At 42.8% G+C, this 15010-nt stretch overlaps 1 protein-coding gene across 1 annotated transcript in view; it reads right to left on the reverse strand.

Annotated features, from left to right (window-relative positions):
• Nucleotides 1–14624, reverse strand: part of mRpL46 (mitochondrial ribosomal protein L46) — a 45105-nt gene extending 30481 nt beyond the window's left edge. Inside the window, exons 1-2 of the mRNA XM_080287079.1 lie at nt 14539–14624; nt 3012–3130 (exon numbers count right to left, since the gene is read on the reverse strand). Of these exons, the coding sequence (XP_080143205.1) occupies nt 3012–3130; nt 14539–14614 (195 nt within the window). The 5' untranslated portion in view covers nt 14615–14624. The remainder of the gene's footprint in view (nt 1–3011; nt 3131–14538) is intronic.
• Between the last annotated feature and the right edge of the window lie 386 nt (nt 14625–15010).

A 15010-nucleotide genomic window follows, 5' to 3' on the forward strand; every position in this document is an offset into this window, starting at 1 on the left:
GCGTCTGGCAATAGATAGATAGATAGATAGAGAGATTATTATTATTATTATTATTTTTTTATTATTATTATTATTATAATTATTATTATCATTATTATTATTATTATTATTATTTTAATGTAGGGAAGAAGGAACCAAAGGCCAGGACCCCACAAGTTTGTTCCCTCCAAGAAAAAACAAAAACAAGATAACAGAGTGTCAAATGCAAGATTCGTTAATTTTGAGATGCCTCGACATACATACTGCGTTTTGAAAGACTGGAGACCATAGGCAGTAGGATATATAGACAGAGGAAGACAGTTCCAGAGCTGATCTGCTGTATACATGAAGAACTGGGAGTAACAGTTAACTCTTGCTTTAGAGAAATGGGCAGAAAAAGGATGAGGGTTTGTTGCATGTAGGAGAACTACTGGGCCTTGGGTGCAGGCTGTAAGGCCTATGCCCAGAGTCGGACACACACACACACACACACACACACACACACAAAAAAGAAGACTGGTGCTATGCGCTTGCCATAGTGGTGGTGGGATGCAAGCTAACAGTTCAGTGGAGTAGTGACCACTGAAGTAGTGATAGAAATGAGATAAAGACACAACAATGTGGCAAGGAGACAGAGGTTGATGGAAGCCAGTAAGATAAGGAGAGTTAATCAGACAAAAAACCTTTGACTCTATCTTGTTGAGAAGAGCTGTATGTAGGAAGCCTCCCCACAAATGACAGATGTACTGAGTGAAGAAAGAATTATGGATGGTGAATGAGAGGGCAGATGATTTGGTCTGGATTACAAGAGAACTATAAAGGAAGGGAAGAGAAAGTGGAAATATATATATCACTAAGAATGCAAAAATATATAAAACATCATTATCACTTTCATCATCACCTTTTTTTCCATCTAAAGCTCAGATATGCATAAATTTGACTTTAAATTCATGAGTAGCTTGGACTGAATGTAAGATGGGAATAACTACGTGCAAAAGTGACCACCTCCACCAAGTTAGCTAAGCTTCGGGTGGACTGAATAGCACAATGTTAGGTAAAAGATCAGATAACCATTACAGGTAAGTTTTTACATTATTTTTGCTAATACACTACCACAGTATGTCACGTAGACTTGGAAACATCATTTACAGAAGGGAATACCATAATAAAGGCTACATGGCATCAAACTCTACAGTTCAAATCTCTCGTGAACACCAAAACTGTCTGGAAGCAGCAAGAATCATCATGGGTGGGTGGGTGTAAGGGGGGAGGGACAAATGCCACAGGGTGCATAGCCTCACTTGCCCTCCAACTCCATCCTTCAAGCAACCCTCCAGGCAACAACTCTTCCCTCTCTAAGTATCTCTCAACACAGATGATCAGCCTGCTCCAGCCACGAGTTCCATGGCCTTCCCCTCGGTCTCCTCCACCTCAGGTTAGCTTTCTCAGAGATCAACCTGTGGGTCGGGCCAACCTCAGGAAAACAGACTATGTGCCCATGTAACTGGAGATGGTGCTGACGTATTTTGTGGGTAATTGGCTTCGACCCAGTCTCATGGAATATTTGCTCGTTACATACCCAGTCATACCAGCGATATCCTATGATCCTGCGAAAGCACTTTGTACCGAACGTGTTAATTCACCACTTCAGGTCACCGTTTAGTGTCCATGTCCCACCAATGCAATACAGTAAACTCTTTCATTCTTTCACTGGAGAAAGTACAGGTATTCTATACTTTATTTTTGCTGCTGCCAATGATTTGATTCTGCTTAAAGTAAATGTTACATAATGAAGGATTATTTTAAACCCCTTCAGAGCCCCTACTAATAATAAAGCCTGACATTAGCAACAATGAAATAAAAAAGACAATCTGCAAGTGAAATGCTCAGCCACATGGCTGCTCAGGAAATGTAGACCAAGAACACAGTTCAGTATCCTACACAACAATATTTTTCCTGCAAAGAAGCCAAATAACTGCAACATAGCAAAAGGGGACATGACTATTAACCCTTTTAGTAGGATAATGGTGTCTTTCAACCAATAACTATTCATGTTATCTCTACAAGATCTTACTTCATTCAGGAAATGCCTCTTGAACTGAAGCAGTTACTGAAGGCTGCTTATATCTCCAACACTAAAAGGCCCATGCCTCATATAAAGAGGTAACAGCCAATCTCACATTGCCATATTTAAAACATATGGGTTCAAGGCCTGGCTACTAGGTAAGAGACTGATCTATGCCTGTGGACTAAACAAAAATTGTCTGATGGTAGCTAGACTAAGGATATAGAAGACATCATCACAGTGAAGGGGATAAATATCTGGTGAACTAATTAATAGCTGTACAGAGAGGGAATACTAATTTCTCCTCTGCTTCAGTATTAACTCAAAAATGCTTCAGATAAATTAAAAATACAACCCATATACAATCAATTGAGGTACTCCCTGCAGAAGAGAGACAAGTGACACCAACAAAAAAAACCAAGAAAACAGCAGATGAACTTTTGGGTATCTCGGAGTCTGGATCAACCCTTGCCACACTACTGCATCAAGTCGCTCAAGACTCTGGGATACACAGTGCTGTCAACCACTGTTTTCTCAGCTGTCACTTGCTTTGGTAATAATGTTACATCTTATTGAATTTTTTTTTGTTTTGTATTTTTTTAGTTTTCAGGAATATAGCCCTTAAAGGCCTTTCTGGTTCCATTTCGAGGAAAATTTTTATACAGAGAGACTCTATACACCAATTCCAGATTGGTGCAAGTGATAACTCAGTTTCGACCTCCAGGTCACTTACCTCACTTCTGCAGGGAGTGCCTCAATTATGCTCTCACTGTAATGACACACCTCAAACCACAACACTCTATCTCACCTATCTCACACACACAACACAGAAAAGCTTTCGAAATAACTTCAACAAAAGATCTCTGCCCACCTGCATTGACCGGTTCCTGTAGTCCCCCAGGATTACATCCAATACACCTGGAGCCACAATAACTGTTCCATATGGTATGATGACAGTCTAACCTACCTCTGAGTACTGCTGCTCCACTGTGCTCATGGGAGGACACATGATTGGAGGTCGGGTCACACAGGCGGCCCCCACAATCTGCCAGCGCCCACTGTGGTTGTTTTCTGTACATAGACATCCTGTCGGACAAATAAATAGTACTGAATACTGAATAAGTCCGGTCAGAGATGTGTTGCAAAATACCAAAACTTTTCCATACAGCTGAACCTGTATTACCAGAGTTATTATCAGTTCCCTCTCATAACTCAGGCATTTCATTTACTGAATGGAAGTAATGCGAATATAAGTGGCACAGGATTGGCTGGGAGAAGGAGTGAGGTGAGAAGACAGGAAGAAATCAGTAGGACAGAAGTTGTGGACGCAATGAAGAAGTCAAATTGGGGAAAGTCCCAGGAATTGACAAAGTGTGTGGTGAAATCCTGAAGCATGGGGGAGAGATAGTAGTAGAATGGATGTGGAAGATATGCAGATTGGCCTGGGAGGAAGGTAGAGTCCCGGAGGATTGGAAGTCAGGTATAACTATTCCCTTATACAAAGGAAAAGGGGAAAAAGAAGTGTGTGGTAATCACAGGGTCATTTGTCTTCTCAGTGTAATATGAAAAGTGTATGGTAGGATACTTATTGACAGAATTAGGGAAATAACAGAGGAATTAGTTGGAGATGAACAGGGAGGCTTTAGGAAGGGAAGAGGTTGTGTAGATCAGATATTCATTCTTAGATCGTTAGTGGAAAAGTTTCTAGAGAAGGAAAAGAAGTTGTATGCGGCCTTCATGGATTTGGAGAAAGCATATGACAGGGTGGATAGACAAGGATTGTGGAAAGTATTAAGAATATACAGAGTAGATGGGAAGTTGCTGAATGCTGTGAAGAGTATGTATGATGGTGTTAAGGCTGCAGTGCATGTGGATGGTGAACTGAGTGAATTTTTCTCTTTGAAGGTTGGGTTGAAACAGGGATGTGTCATATCTCCATGATTGTTCAATCTGGACATGGATGGGGTAATAAAAGAGATATAAGTTAAGGCAGTGGATGTTGGAGTGGCCCTAGTGAGAGAGAGTAGTGTTTGGAAACTCCCTGTATTGTTGTTTGCAGATGATACTGTGTTGTTGAGTGAAGATGAAAGGGAGCTGCAAGGCTTGGTGGATGAGTTTGGGAGAGTGTGTAAGAAACAGAATCTAAAGGTGAATGTAGGGAAGAGTAAAGTGATGGTCTTTGAGAGAGATGAAGTCAGTGAATGTACAGTGAGGCTGGATGGTGAGGAAATGGAAAATATGAATGCATTTAAGTACTTGGGGAGTGTGATGAGTAAGGATGGAAGTTTGGAGGGTGAAGTGCTTGAAAGGGTGCAACAGGGAAGAAAGGCTGCTGGTTCCTTGAAAGCAGTGATAAGAAACAGGGAAGTGGGCATGGAAGTGAAAAAGTTACTACAAGATAGTATTGTGATATCAACTCTAACATATGGAAGTGAAGCTTGGAAGTTGTTGTAAGGACACAAGTCAAGAGTGAGAGCAGTGGAAATGAGTTACTTAAGAGGAGCCTGTGGAGTCACATGGAGAAACTGGCTGACAAATGAGAATATAAAGAAGCGTTGTGGTGTGGATGTGGATGTGATAGGAAGCGTTAGGAGGAACACACTGAGGTGGTTTGGCCATGTGGAGAGGATGGAGAGTGAGAGACTGATGAGGAGAGTGTATATGAGTGAGGGGAAGAGGGAGGGGGAGGCCGAGGATGAGATGGAGGGATGGAGTGGAGAGGCATATGAGAGAGGGGTGTGTGAGCTGGGAGCAGGACAATGAAATGGTGGGGGACAGGGCAACATGGAGGCGATTTGTTTATGGCTACCCTGTACAGGACTTAGACGTCTGGCAATAGATAGATAGATAGATAGTTAGACATGGGGCCTTTCAGGTCACTGGGCTCGATCAAATCACTTCGGGCCCGTGCGTGTCAGTTTAGGTTCAATTTGGTCCATTTAGGCAACTTCAACTCCATTCACATCAATCTAGGAGATTATCTAATTTACTTAAGTATCGTTCAGATTCAGACATATGAATTTAGGCCTATTTCAGGTCCTTTCAGGTCACCTCTGGTCCATATGATCCTTACAGGCCAGTACAGATCAATTCACATCACTGCAATGAAGCCATGTGTCAAAACAATAAGACCTATAAAAAATCCAATGATTTTCAAAATACAGATATCCAAATAGGCTACTGTAGTCACTGCTCACATCAGACTAGAAATGAATCAGGTGTGTGGAAAGCTGGGTTGGTGATTTGATTTTTTTTTTACTTGATTCATTTGATTTTTTTATTTATTTGATTTTACTGCTTATTATACGGCTAATATTTCAAAAGCAGTACACTGAATACTGGTAACTTCATGTCCTGTCTATCCACTGACGGTTCAGGCTGAAAGCTACTGTGCAGAATCCAGATACAGTAGGCTCGCACAGTGTGCATCATCGCAATGCGCGATTCGCATTGTGCGCGAGTGACCAAAAATCATAACAAAAAACCCTTCAATGTGTGAGTTTACCGCACAGAACGCGAGGCAGAGGCAAGGAGTGGTTCAAAAATGCCATTTTCTACTAGTGCGCGACCACCCCTCACACAGCGCGTCACGTGTCGTCATGTTGATGCGAGAAATTCCTGGGGATTCTACTGCGCAGCTTGGGGTACAAGGGAGTGGGCGTGCCATAACAGTCCTGGCTCGTGCACTGTGCGGATCCGCTCTCTACAGCTAACCTGTCGTGTACAACGTGTGGTGTTTTTTGTGCTGCCTGTACTTCGCCGCACCATGGCTCCAACCCCAAGAGTTAAGAAACTTCTGACGCACACCACCAAGTTAAAGATCATTAAGATGAAGGAGGAGGGTCAAGGAAACACGGCTATCGGGAGAACCCTGGGACTGGCTGAATCTACAGTGAGAACTGTGTGGAAGAACCGTGAAGCCATAAAGGCTGTAGTGAAGATGTACGGTGCCTCTGACCTAGACGGCCGTTCGCGGGTGGGAAATTGTGCTATGATACTAATGGAGCGCTATCTTGCCACCTTCATAATGCGTAAAGAAAAGGAAGGTGTTCCACTCAATGGAAGATTTATTCGGAACCAAGCCCAGCTCTTTTACAAAGCTGCATCTCGCAGGTTAAAAGTGGAAAAACCTTTCAGGGCATCAGTTGGATGGCTGGACCGTTTTCTCAAGCGCAAGGAACTCCGTTACGTGAAAGTGTCTGGTGAATGTGCCTCTGCCGATGAGCTGGCCGCGAGAGACTATCCTGCGATATTTCGAGCGATTACTGAATAGGGACAGTACACCAAGGACCAGATCTACAACATCGATGAAACGTCGTTATATTACAAGGCCATGCCAAAATCAACTTACATCGCTAAAAGACAGAAACGAGCCCCTGGTCGCAAGCTCCAGAAGTGTAAGATGATGATAATGTTCGCTGTAAAACTGTCTGGGAGCCACAAGATGAGGCCAGTTGTTGTACACACAGCTTCACACCTAAGGTGCTACAAAAACCTCACGAACATGGATGCAAGTGGCGTGTATTGGTACAAGTCCGCAAATGGTTGGATGACCGGGAACATTATGGCAGACTGGTTAACGAGGCGGTGTGTCCCTGATGCAAGGGCCAAGTGTCGGGAACTGGGCCTTCCATTTAAGATGCTCCTTGTGCTTGATAACGCGCCAAGTCACCCTCCTTACCTTGAAGATCTTCACAAGGATTGTCGTGTTGTGTTTCTGCCGCCCCGCACGACGTCACTAGTGTAGCCACTGGATCAAGAACTAATTGCCACAGTGAAGAATTTCTACCATAAGCAAGTGTACGACTACCTACGCAGGAAGACCGACACACAAGAGCTTCATGCCCTACAAGAAGATCACGATGAAGACCTTGATGAGCAATCTGCTCCCGTTCCATCTCCACCAGCACCTGTATCCCGACCTGCACACAGATGCCATGACTGTTGAGGCATTTTGGCGTAACTTTACGGTGAAGGACGCAGTTGAATTTCTCCTTCAAGCCTGGCACCAGATTACACCTGCAACGGTGAACCATGCGTGGCGAATGCTCGTGCCTCACTTATGCATCACCCAGGAGACAGCCATTCAACCAGTGGCCGAGGCTGAGGCAGCAACATTGACAGCAGCACAAGCTGTACCAGGTTTCGAGGACATTACATTGGCGGACATACGAGAAGTGCACACTGCTACTGAGGAACAGCCTCCCGAGGAAGTGTTGCAATGGATAGACGAGGCTGACGCAGAGCCCGACACCAGACAGAGTCAAGTTGTGCAACCTAGCGTGATGGAAGGCAGGACTGAGCTGTGTATGTCAAACATTAGCAAGATCCTTGCTGCCGTGGATAAGCTCAAGGAAGAGGTGAAGGAACAGGAAGTGAGCAACCTAAGAACGGAGGAACTTCTGGTTGGTATCGACAAACTCTTCCGTTTCTACACAGACAGGCACATGGAAGAAATAAACAGAAGACAGACGCTCATAACAAGCTACACACAGTTGGCTCAAGTTGGTGAAATTGCGGAACAAGCGACATCATCTGCTCCTGTTCCTGTTCAGGATGAAGAGGATGCAATGTCAGAAGTGTCTGCATTGGACTTTGAAGGGTTTATGGCCGAAGTGAATGACTTTGATGCTCCTGGGGAAGGTGATCAAGAGGAGTCTGTGGAGGGAAGTGTTGGTGCAGTGGGAGGTGCGGTGGGGAGTGCGGCGCTGTAAGTGTTGCCGCGCCTCAGAACCCCTGTTATTTAAGGTCATCAGGCCTGTTGTCTATTGCTGTTAAGGTGACTACCCATATTTTTGTTATTGTAGCTATAGCTTTAGTACAATGTCCGAAACATATGACCTTTATTATGTCTCTAAGGGCCAAAAAATGTCCAGGTATGAGGGGGTACCGCCCATATGTAATTATTCCCATAAGATTATGTATTCCTAGTACGCGAATTCCCAGTGCGCGAGGTCGTGGACCGCCCAATCTCTCGCGCACTGTGCGAGCCCACTGTACATACCTGTTCAAGTCTTGTCTGTATACTATTGGTTAACCCCTTAAACGCGGCTGTGAACAGTCATTCCCCCCCGAGTGGTGGGGTTGTATCGCGGTCTGAGTACCTGTAGGAAAATATTCGCCAAAAATCAGAGATTAACCCTAGAACATTATACTTGGTATGGCAGATAGTACTTACATTCAGCTTTCTCCAGAGATAGGTGTTGAGCCTTCGTGGACTACCCAAGGACTTGTGGAGACTTGCAAAGTTGGGTAACCAAATCTTCACTTTCACACCTCCAGCAACCTGGTTTCCCCTCTACCACAGCCTCATTCTGTCACAGTAAACTTTATACTACAACGTAAAGGTAATTAGGAATCCGTATTTGTACAATAAGCACTGAAAATAAGGCTAAAATCAATGGAGCGTACGGCCGACATGCACTGTGGCGGCGGTCTTCCCGTCACTCAACAAACATTTCCATTTTCACAGCTAAAAACATGTATACTACATTATTTTCAATCATATTACTTCCCAAAAGATCACCACGGCGTGCTTTTTATTCTGCCTTACGCCCGCCACTTTATTCTCGTTCCTGTTGGCCGCTTGCACTGACTCGGAAGAGCTAGAACTCGCCATAATGTCACTTTGAAAGCCTGCAGTAAACTGACGCTAAACAGGGGCAAACCGTGAGAAAAAAAGCTAGTGTTACAACTGGGGAAACAAGCGTTTCCTAGTAGCATAATCTGCTTGTGAGAGGAGAGCGCAGATTTACAGTTTTGAGCGCTCAGAGCGCTGCCATGTATCACAGCCAGGCTGGCCGGGCCGTGGTGGGGAGGGGGGACGGGGGGAAAACGCGATACTTGGCAACAACTGAGGTCAGTAGTACAAAGGTAAAGTATGCTAGTTGTAGCTAGAGGGTGGTGGTACTGATAGACAATACCAGCTGGAGCCTGCTTGCCCGCGGTTATTCAAAATTTACTAGAATCGCAAATGCGACACTCCGCCGTAATGTCCTTTTTGCCGAGCGTCGCAAACGAGACGATCCGCGTTTAAGGGGTTAAGGCTGAGTTGCCAGTGGTAATCAGGGCAGCATATTCCAAAGCTGATTATATTACCACACAGAAAAATCTTTCGCTGATATTATTATGACATGGCCTTAAATGACCAAGCATAGCCTACCTAGTTTTATGGCTTTGGTTTTTGATTTATGGCTCATTATTTCAGATGTACAAATAATTTTAATACTTAGTTACACATATGTAAAAATATTTTTTCTGTCATACCATGTAGCAATTTCTTATGGCACCATCTCCAGAATCTGGTAACTTAATGCTTAAGTATCTGAATAAAAGAATGCCAACACAAAGTTATACATAACTTTTATAAACCTTCAGATTTTATTTTTGTTAACTTTTATATAAAAAAATAAAAAAGTAAAAAAATAAATAAATAAATAAAAAATCTTTTTTTTTTTTTTTTTGCCAAAAAATCAATAATTAATCACATGATTACCGTACATCAATTTGATTTAATCAGTGCCAACCCTGGAGGAAAGAGGTTGGTAAAATGGGTTGGGATGGTGGTGAGGCAATTTGCGGGTTGCAAGTCAACCAGTAGGTATGTCATAGCGTTGATCTGAGATACTGGAAGTGAATGCAGAAAATGAATGGGGTGGGCTGAAAGGAGCAAATGGTACTGACTGGGATGGTGGTGGGCAGTGCATGAAGCTGGAACTCTTCTATCTATCTACCTACAGCCAGACACCATAATCCCGTAAGGGATGGCCGTTTGTCTGAGTTACCGGCAGTTGTTTTACGGGCAGGGGCACTAACTTTCAGCAAGCCCACTTGTTGACACATGGGGAACACGTATGGGTTGGTTATATGGTTACCACCCAGCACTGTAAATGGTTTCCTGGATTACAGGAAACCATTAGGCTTGTCATTCAATGTAAAGCCATCTGAAGGGGAAAGAATAGTAATAAAATGTCACAGGAAAGATGTGAAAAACATGAAAAGGTGGGCATACACAGAAAAAGAATAATAAAGGTGAAGGAAGAAATAGACAGCACTACATTACGTAAGCGGAGACTCACGTATGGTCAGTGTTGTTGTTGAGTACCAGTAACCCTGAGGGGTGGGGGGATGAATCCCCTGAGCTAGGACCAATGGACCATAAGGATAAGTCCTTGGAGAGACTGCTACATCTCACACCAGAAATATGCTATCCAAATGTGGGCTTGAACTGCCAACCCTACAGTTGTGAAGTGCAACTGCTACCCCTGAACTATTCTGGCCCCTGTCTGACCAAGCAGACCCATCAGCCACATGCAAGTGACTGCCCCTGCAGTGAACTGATGTTCCTAAGCAGCAAGCAGCACTTTGCTACAGCAAGGCGTTGGAAAAATTGTGGAGGTTTGGTTCCAGGATGGACATCCTACTTGTGTCTCTCCACCCAGTTAACAGGGCATTACAGCAGACTCCACATCATCCCTTTATTTGGAAACTGTACAGTCTATGGTTACCACCCACTGTTGCAGAGTATATGGCTTTCTGGGTAAGAATGCTAAATTACAGATTTTTTGTACAAATTCGGTGAGGAATTTAGATATATGTCAGACTGGTTGGGATAGCCTGGGAGACAAAGGGGCAAGGCGGAGACTGAACATTCAGTGAAGACAGGTGTAATTTGAATGGTCTAAGCATGGTTTTCTTCTTCAAAGAACGAGTAAACACATGCTGTTCTCATGTCCCAGACAAAAATAAAAACCCTGAACCATATTCCCTTTCTTGTAGGTTGCCTCTGTAGCACCATGTATGACCATCACACAGTTTTATGAAACATCACATATGACCATGACAAAATACCGTGAGTACCTAACCTGGTATTCTGATCCCGGTAAGACCTCTAATATCCTAACTGACAACTTTCAGTTCTTCAAGAACAGCCAAGTTTGTTTCATGAGCCTGAGTCAGAATGTTGTACATTTCAAGGCTGTCTCACAAGACAACCTGCTTGTCATTCTTAAATATTATTAGCACCCCCTGCTCTAAAGCACATCTAACAACTGCTACAACCACATGCCCCACTACTGCTGGGAACCAGTCTATGCAATAAGAAGACTTGTCATACTGGTTTAGCATGCTTGACCTGATACCTAACAGTGATAATTTTGTGAAGTGAATATTTTTTTTCCTTTGATCCCTCACAATGTCACAGTGAGTTTCTCAAACATGTGATTCATCTGAACAAATAGCATGAGAGAGAGAGAGAGAGAGAGAGAGAGAGAGAGTACAGTTTCACTGATGAAATGATAAGTTTTATGGCATTTATGGCATGATATTTCAGGCATTAACTTACCCAGATCCCATTCAACCTAACTGAGACCCAAACATTCAGATGGGAGACCTTACATTACACTTGCATGGATGACTGACTGGGTGGCCTTTGCCCCCAAGATAACCCTACATTTTTACAGTAATTCATTTCATACCTGAGAAATTGTAAAGTTGCCTCCAGGTCCTCATAAAACCCCCTAACTCTTTGAAATGAGTTCCAGTAACACATGCAGCACAAGAGCCATGACTGCACTGGTTTCAAATCCTCACTGAATTCTAGCACAAGAGTTAGGGTGGTCTGATTGGTTGTAATTCAAAAGTCGAGCACTGACCGGTTCTGTTGAGTTCTGGGGAAGGATGCTAGAAGGACAGAGGGTGGAGGTGAGGTGCAGCAGGAGGTAGGCACACATAAATTAGCACATTAAAGAATAACTCCTGTATTATTCATTGGTGATAGAAGTGTTATTGATGAGAGTGTTTCCAAATGCTGCAATATGAATATACAACACTTCAAAAACCTTGAAATGTAAGAAAGAATCCAAAAGCTTTTTGGATGTACAGTATATTCAAGAAAAGTTAACAACAAGAACAAGTAACCCTGAGTTAAATGTAAATGCATTAAGTAAAGAGAAAGCAAAATCAGACAAAGATAAAGCAGAGGTACTGGCAAAACATTTTAGTGAGGTATGTACCGAGGAACCAGGAGGAGAAATTCAACACCGCCTGACAAGAGAGGTACCAACACTGTCACACATGGAGCTTTCTCTGACTCAAATAAAACAGGCCATAAAAATATTGATGAGAAATAATCACCAGGTCCTAATGGGCTACATCCTAGAATTATTAAGGAGGATATGAGCAACTAGCCATACCTCTGAAAATTTTGTGGAAATTCATTTAGTAGAGGACAGTTGACATATGACTGGAAGATTGCAAATATAACTGCTATATTCAAGCAAGGGAACTGTTCTGATCCTGCGAACTACAGACCAGTAAGATTAACTACCGGTAGTGTGATGCATAAGTTACTGGAGTCATTGGTCAGAAATATATTAATGGGACATAAAAAGAATAATGATCTTTTTGGCAGAAGGCAGTCTGATTTTTTGATGGGACACTTGACAACAGTTCATTAAAATGACTAATTCCAAACACTCAGGGTTACCTGTTCTTATGGACTAAGATGCTCTACTAATGTCAAGCAGTGGACATAACCTATTGTGACTTTATGGAGGCTTTCGACAGAATGCCACATAGAGGACTTTTGGAAAAGCATTAGTAAAGCATGTTTAACTTGGATGTGTCATTGTAAACAGTTACCTGTATAAATCAGAGTGCTATGAAGGTAAGAGTGGAGTTGAACTGGGGTCAGTTCTTGGGCCATTATTGTTTGTTCTTTGCCTAAATGATGTGCTGGAGGTAGTCCAGAATGGTAGGGAAATATATTTATACTGTATGCTGATGACACAAAGGTGTACATGCAGACCAGGAACCAGACTGATTGTACTGATTTACAAAAAGCTTTAGATGCTATCAAGAGATGGTCAGAGAGGTGGCTGTTCTTGTCTCAGTACAAAATGGGTGAATCAATGGTTGAAGTAAACTACAAGAAAGATATTAGGGTCATAACTGACAATAAGCTCATTTTCTCAGATCATCTTGCAGAGAAGACAAATTAGGCAAACTGCACAGTTGGGCTTATTCAGCGAACATTTGTGTCTTTAGAAGAAGAAATCTTTTAATTATTATATGTAACTCTGATTAGACCCCATTTAAAATATGCGAATCAGGTCTGGTGTCCTTATTGGTGAAGGATATGGAATCAGTAGAAAATGTATGGAGGAAAGCAACCAAATTAGTTCCATCTTGGAAAAAGTCTGAACTATGAAGAAAGGATACGGAAAATAGGATTACCAATGTTAGCATATAGGAGGGCAAGAGAAGACATGATTGAGACCCACAAGATACTAAGCAGAGTATACAACCCTCAAGTGTGGCAGGATATTTTAGAGTTGTGAGAGGACCAGTCAACAAGAGGCGATAATAAGATTTATAAGGAAAGATCCAGATTAGATACATGGAAATATTCATTTTGCAATAGAATTGTAAATAATTGAAATGTATTACCCTGGTATGTAGTGGACTCAAAGTCATTTTGCATTCTGCAAAAAATTTAAAGTTTGGAGTACCCAGGACTTAATTTATGATTATAAAGTTAAACTACAAATTAATGAAATTAGCTTGACTGCCACCACATATGAAGCTAACGTAATGAAGCTGGACCCACAAGCAAAATTTAGACCTCGTCCAGAAGGTGAACTGTAAGTAACTGATAAACGTAGTTGTGGCTTCTGCTAAATATCATCCCAAGCTTCCCTCTTCTGCGGTTCACTATCATTGATTAAATGGATAGGGACGGAACAGGGGCGTTTGTATATTCGAGAACTTCCACCCTCCAGTCACATTGGTGCCACCACTTAAAGGTGTCCCCCCCCTCCACTTCTATCTATCTATCTATCTATAGCCCGACGCCCTAATCCCGCAAAGGGTGGCCGCAGACAAAACACCTCCAAGTCACTCTGTCATCCGCCATTTGACTACCCTCCCCCCAACTCACCCCCCCCTCCCTCATATACCTCTCAACTCCATCCCTCCACCTCATCCTCGGTCCACCTCTCCCTCTCCCTCCCTCCACCTCACCTACATACACCCTCTTAGTCAGTCTTTCATTCTCCATTCTCTCCACATGTCCAAACCACCTCAGTGTATTTCTCCTAATCTTCTCAACCATATCCACATCTACCCCACAACGTTCCTTCATTTCTTCATTCGTCAACCTGTCCCTCCACGTCACTCCACATGCTCCTCTCAAGTAACTCATTTCCACTGCTCTCACTCTTGACTTGTTCCCCTCTTGCAAGGTCCACGCCTCGCTTCCATACGTCAGGGTAGGGATCACAATACCATCATGCAGTGACTTCTTAACTTCCATACTCACCTCCCTATTTCTCATCACTTTACATAAAGGGTACCGGTACGGTAGGTTTTATAACATCCTGCGATCGTCGATATCGCCAGTCAAGCGTAACCCTTGCATCCTACTACTAGTCTGTCAAAGTCAAATATCTCACTTATACTTCACATCATAATCTAAGTGCTCTATACTCGCTTACTTGTGAGATTAATATGCGAAGTTGACGTGAAATATCGTGTGCACCTGGAAAACACCCTACTTGCCGGAACAGCCATGTTTACCAAAACAGGCCCAGCCACTTTATTGGAGATTTCGGTAATCAGTACCGGTACTTGTTTTGACTGCTTTATGTTAATTTTTTAGCCACTGACTGTATATCATTTTACTTGCTAAGCGAGGTGTGTGACAAGGTCCACCACCTTCTTTTGTTGTATAAGTACTCCGCAACTTTCTTAACAATAAATATTGTCAATCATCTCTTCCTAAGCGATTTACTCTGCTAAATACAGTACACCTTACTATTCTCTTCCGTATTATTGCCATTTCTACATAACGTTCAAAATGATTTTAACCAACCGGATCTTACATCGCTAATGAAGGTACAGGCCTGAGGGCTGATGAACTAAACTTCGATCTTAACCTTGGAAAAGTAAAATAAAAGTGTGTAGCTG

Source organism: Coenobita brevimanus, chromosome 116 (assembly GCF_032717465.1).
Source record: "Coenobita brevimanus isolate Jiangsu-jjx chromosome 116, ASM3271746v2, whole genome shotgun sequence".
In the NCBI taxonomy this organism is placed as follows: domain Eukaryota; kingdom Metazoa; phylum Arthropoda; class Malacostraca; order Decapoda; family Coenobitidae; genus Coenobita; species Coenobita brevimanus.